Source organism: Anomaloglossus baeobatrachus, chromosome 5 (assembly GCF_048569485.1).
Source record: "Anomaloglossus baeobatrachus isolate aAnoBae1 chromosome 5, aAnoBae1.hap1, whole genome shotgun sequence".
Taxonomy (NCBI): domain Eukaryota; kingdom Metazoa; phylum Chordata; class Amphibia; order Anura; family Aromobatidae; genus Anomaloglossus; species Anomaloglossus baeobatrachus.
The window spans coordinates 66,461,051-66,467,050 of record NC_134357.1 but is presented as its reverse complement, the minus strand read 5'-3'; the positions used below and the strand labels follow the sequence as shown (position 1 = coordinate 66,467,050).

The 6,000-nt window shown below is 43.6% G+C and overlaps 1 protein-coding gene across 1 annotated transcript in view; it reads left to right on the top strand.

Annotated features, from left to right (window-relative positions):
• MYOF (myoferlin) overlaps positions 1–6,000 on the top strand; it is a 228,741-nt gene that overhangs the window by 155,129 nt on the left and 67,612 nt on the right. Inside the window, 5 exon segments of the mRNA XM_075351623.1 lie at positions 47–208; positions 326–380; positions 383–490; positions 2,136–2,212; positions 2,690–2,740. Of these exon segments, the coding sequence (XP_075207738.1) occupies positions 47–208; positions 326–380; positions 383–490; positions 2,136–2,212; positions 2,690–2,740 (453 nt within the window).

Sequence of the window (6,000 nt, the reverse complement as noted above, 5' to 3'; positions counted from 1 at the left end):
ATGATCCTATTTCCATGACTTCGTACTTTTATCTCTTACATACTAGATCCTCACCTGGGGATTACGCAACATGAAGAGTTACCAGATGGCGTCGGTCACATCCCCGAGCCTCATCGTGGAGTGTGGAGGAGAAATCGTTCAATCTGCCGTTATCAAGAACCTCAAGAAGACCCCTAACTTCTTAAGTTCCATTCTCTTCATGAAAGTGGTAATTCAGGAATACTATGATATCCACGTACCCCTCAACTAACCCAAATGTGCACAGTCCTTGCGACTGGACAGGAACAGCAGTTCTGTTGTGATAGATCTTGATGTTTCTTTTTAGCTTCTGCCAAAAGAAGAAATGTATGTGCCCCCCATCATCATTAAAGTGATCGATCATCGCCGTTTGGGAGGAAACCAGTGGTGGGGCAGTGTACCATCGACACCATAGAGCACTTCCGCTGTGATCCATATGCCGCAAGAATGGATGGGGCCGCTGAATTGAAAGGTGCGGACCCCTAGAGAGTTCTGGGTTTTATTTATGAATAAATTTTATTTTTCACAGTTTATTAAAAATGAAACCGATGTATGTTCATATCTTATTGCTGGCCGTGTGTTGAGTTGTGTCCTTTGTGATTAACGTTTTAATACTGGACTCTATAATGGGCTCTTTGGTGCCTCGTTACATTTCGTCAGGGCCATTCTGGGTTTACAGGTAGCATTACTCGCCCAGCTACAGTATATCCGTGACTCCCATAGAGAGACAGTTTACAACATAAGGGCGCATGTGTAAATCCACATACCCGCTCCCCATCACTACAGTTGTGGGGAGGAATGGAGATTTAGGAGACCTTTAATGATCATTAATAAACCCCCTCAATTACACCATTAGGGTAAGTTCACACAGTGCGTTTTTCACGGCGTTTTTGCGCGTTTTTTTCGGGTGCGTTTTTGGCCTCAAAACTGCATGACATTGCTTCCCCAGCAAAATCTGAGTTTTCATTTTTGCTGTCCGCACACAACTTTTTTTTTTAAGCTGCGTTTTTGAGCTTAAAAAAAAAATGGACGTCAATTCTTTCCTGCGTTTTTCTGCCTTTCCCCCCCTATGCAATGCATTAGAAAAAACGCAGAGATCAAAAACGCAGCCAAAAATGCACCGAATCGCGGTAAAAACGCATGCGTTTTTTGCTGCTTTTTGTTTTGGCGCGGGTGCGTTTTTGTGCGGTTTTAGCGGCCAAAACCGCACAAAAACGCAGCGGCAAAAAAACGCAGCGTGTGCACATAGCTTTTACCGTGGCTTTAGTTACTTTAAAGTAGTGATAACTGCATCCCCCTACCTGGTTGCCTTAGTCCCTCATACTATTGATTGTTGCAACCTCTAGGTATCTAATATTTACCCCGTTCTGTGGACTTAAAGGGGTGTTCTCATCTCCATGATCCTATCCCTATAATGCCTCCATTTAGAAATGTAGCATAGTTCTCCTGATATAGCCATGTCTCTTACCTCATGTGCAGGGCATTGCAGCTTAGGTATCCATGAGTATGACCACAAGCAACTAACGGAGTGCTTGTAACCATGAATACCTAAGCTGCAATGCCCTGCACGTGAGGTAAGAGACATGGCTATATCAGGAGAACTATGCTACATTTCTAAATGGAGGCATTTGCTATGTTGCTTATCTCGTGCAGGGAAAGTATCCATGGGTTCGACCACTCATCTAGGGACAGGTTGCTAGTGGTAGTAACCATGGGTACCCAAGCTACTACAATACCCTGCACTTGAGGTAAGAGACTTTGCTATATAAGGTGAACGATGATACATTTCTTATTGGTGGTATTTTTTATTATTATTATTATTATTATTATTATTATTATTATTATTATTATTATTATTATTATTATTATTATTATTATTATAATATATTGGGATAGGATTTTGGAGATGAGAATACCCCTTTAAGCCCCCATACTAGTAATCAATGCTGCATCCAGCAATCTAGCATTCTTACCTAACCTGAAGTCTCCAGACCCCCATACCAATAATCGTGCCCCGGCTATGTAACCTTTCCTGCTGTTCTGGTGAATACATAACTGTAGACCCTTTACGATCAGGCCAGGTAGCTGTGCTAACTCCTCCTTGCGGTCTCTTTCAGTGGCGCTCCTGGCGTCTTCCCCTCCTCGAGATGTAGTTATAGATGTGGAGGACACCAAACCATTGCTGGCGTCTCAGGTAATATCTGCTCAGTTCTGCTGCCGTCTCCGCTTCCGCTTCCGTGTTTTGCATGATCCTTGTCAGTGTTGGTTAATAGAAGAATACCTGTGTCCGTATTCCTATCCGTTCACTGCACGCGGCCGTTTTTCCTTCTGAGCACCAATCCTTCCCAAACGTCCAGACCAGGGGTCCCCATAACACTGTTCCTGTGTATTGCCAACACCAATCCTTATTGTGCCCCCACTAGGACTGTCCATGTGCTGTAACCTCAGGACTGACAATATGGTAGACCAAAACCCAAATTCTAATTGCTGCATTTATGCCTATGGTACCAGCCTTCCCTCCGCGTCTGTGTATATTAACGGTCCCATGCCGAGCCCACCCCATATGCTGCTAACCGTACAACCCTGCGTCACTAAAACTAAGCGTTCAAGGTAACTCCTCCTGGTAATATATCGTGCAAACTCTTACCATCTCGCTGCCATTCTTCTACAGCAGCAAGACAAGTGGGATCTGTTTCACCTCAAAAAGGGCAGGCCAGAAAAGGTAGTAACGTCTCCAAGCGTCTGTCCCTCTGTGTCTGTCTGTCCTCCTATTATGGGTGTAAGGGCTTTTCTGTGCGCTGAGTTCCCACTTAGGTTATTATACATTTTAGTGTGGGCCAATGAGATCACACATGACTAATCAAGAAAGGGTCCACGTCTGCCAATCGCCCATTAGAATGAGCTAACTGAGAATCAATCAGTGAGCTCACTATGACAGTCCAATGGAAGAGTTTGTAACTATCTTCTTTCTTCATCCTTCTTTCTACTTTCTTCATCCTCCTTTCTTCCTCCTTCTTTCTTCTTTCTTCTTTCCTCTTTCCTCCTCCTTCTTTCTTCTTTCCTCCTCCTTCTTTCTTCTTTCCTCATCCTTCTTTCTTCTTTCCTCATCCTTCTTTCTTCTTTCCTCCTCCTTCTTTCTTCTTTCCTCCTCCTTCTTTCTTCTTTCCTCCTCCTTCTTTCTTTCTTTCTTTCTTTCTTTCTTCCTTTCTTTCTTTGCTCCTTTCTTTCTTTGCTCCTTTCTTTCTTCCTTTCTTTCTTTGCTCCTTTCTTTCTTTGCTCCTTTCTTTCTTTCTTTCCTCCTTTCTTTCTTCCTCCTTTCTTTCTTTCTTTCCTCCTTTCTTTCTTTCTTTCCTCCTTTCTTTCTTTCTTTCCTCCTTTCTTTCTTCCTCCTTTCTTTCTTTCTTTATTTCTTCCTCCTTTCTTTCTTTCTTCCTCCTTTCTTTCTTTCTTCCTCCTTTCTTTCTTTCTTTCTTTCTTTCTTTCTTCCTCCTTTCTTTCTTTCTTTCCTCCTTTCTTTCCTCCTGTCTTTCTTTCTTCCTCCCCACAATTTATCAGTTTTGGTGCAGATTTATCAAGCTAATACAGCAGAATATTGGCAGAAAGTTACACCCCTTCCTCTCCCCGCAAAGAATAAAATAATCAGTCTAGGTGATCGGCACCATATTTCATCTTTGTGTTATAGGCACTGTATACGGCTTACTAGCTGAACGTGCGCATGACAATGGGACTCGTTTTTCTGGCACAAAGTAAACCAACTAATAGATGGTAAATACTTAGACCAGACTCTTAAAATTGGACAGATTCACCAAACCTCATGAACTCCTCTAATCTGGCGCATTTTATGACCTATTCTTAAAATGCATCAGTTTAGTGCTCCACATTTCTGTCTGGAGTCACAGGTTAGGTCACGTCCTGTTGGCCCGAGGGATCATGGCAATGACACCACAATGGTCTAATGAAGATACATGTAGGAGTGTCATAAAGCATTAAAGCTTCTAGTCACCCTGGCAATCTTGCTAGCTAGCATTGAAGAAGTGGCGTGCCCAGCGGAGCTACATTTTGTTGCAACCTGGTTGTAACAAACCTGGTACCTTTCTAGACTTCAGCACATACCTCTCTCATGCTACGTCTAGCGGACAGTGTGGGGACAACAAAGTCTGTGTGCCCTAGATATTAAGTGCCTTGGTCTAAAATGTATTACGCCTGGCTTCTGCGTAGGTGACGGGTTCATGAATGTTACGGCGCACATAGTGCTGGAAACTTATTCATGATGGGCATATGCAGCAGGTTCTTCTAGATATGACCTTTTTAAAGGCAGTGTGTCATTAGGAAACACCCTATTGCTTAAATCAGGTTTTTATGTAAATTTTATGGAGTATTTTTTATTTTTTTCCTAAAGTTTTGATATCCCAATCTGTCCTCTCCTCCCTCTCCTCTCCTCCCTCTCCTCTCCTCCCTCTCCTCTCCTCCCTCTCCTCTCCTCCCTCTCCTCCTCTCCTCTCCTCTCCTCCCCTCCCCTCTCCTCTCCTCCCTCCCCTCTCCTCCCCTCTCCTCTCCTCTCCTCCCTCTCCTCTCCTCCCTCTCCTCCCTCTCCTCTCCTCCCTGTCCTCTCCTCTCCTCTCCTCCCTCTCCTCTCCTCCCTCTCCTCTCCTCCCTCTCCTCTCCTCCCTCTCCTCTCCTCCCTCTCCTCCCTCTCCTCCCTCTCCTCCCTCTCCTCCCTCTCCTCCCTCTCCTCCCTCTCCTCCCTCTCCTCCCTCTCCTCCCTCTCCTCCCTCTCCTCCCTCTCCTCCCTCTCCTCTCCTCTCCTCTCCTCTCCTCTCCTCTCCTCTCCTCTCCTCTCCTCTCCTCCTCAATAGTAAACTGCTAGGAGGAAGAAGAGCTGAGCCATTACTTGAGTGGTCAAATCTGTTATCTACTGTACATAGAGGTGTTATCCTGTCTGTAATGGTAATGAGACTACTGAAAAGTGTAACGTTTGGGACTAGTATATTAAGCCTAGTAGCCTGTGTGAAAATTGCATATTAAAATAAAAATTATACATAAAAACCTGATATAAACAATTCCATTTCGTTGTGTAACCTATTATGGCTGCCTTCAGTGGGGGATATCTATGATTATATTCGCTGCATTGTGCGGGGAGAATCTGCTTTTCCTCTGTACTTTCTCTAGTTTTCTGCATATTCATACATTACACTAATATATCTACTGAGGTGTTAGCCTGAGATATCAGATATGTTTTGTTTATTGGATATTTTTACTTAATGAACATTGGAATTATTGTGGGGATTTCCCATTTTGTGGTCACTTGAGGTCCGATCACCCCTCCTGACATGTATCCAGATGTCACTTTTTGAACAATTACTTTAAAGGGAAGCCATCATTCGTAAAATACCTATTGTTTAAATCAGGTTTTTGTGTTACATTTACCTATCAAAAGATTCTGACAAAGTAAATATATGTTATGATCTTTAATTTAAAAAAAAAAAAAAAAACTTGCAATTTTCTCTCTTGCCTCTGAGTCTTTTTGGGATCCATACCTCATCCTTTCAGAGTGAATTTACAGCAATTTGTTTCTCCGTGGCAGGTTTACAATGACAGGTAACTCCTCTATACACAGCTGATAACCACAGGATCCACTAATCACAAGGAGCGATATCACAGCTCACCTCCTTCCATTGCTTTCACAATGACCATTAAACATGCTCATTAGATGCTTCAATACAAAAGAGGGGAGGGATCAGGCTATTGTGGCTGATGTAGGTGTGTTATTCCTTGAAACAACCGGAAGTTCTAGTCTTAAAAAGGCCTTGGATGAAGTCGTTAGTGTGCAACTGCGCTGTCTCTCAAGCTAGGGGTCCCTAGGCTATACCTGTGCCCAGAATTACCCCCTAAAGGTCGAGATACCTGGGTCATGTACCTTGCTATACTCCTAGAAGCAACGCACCTCAATATCCCCCCCCCCCCACCCAAGGGAGTGAAGGG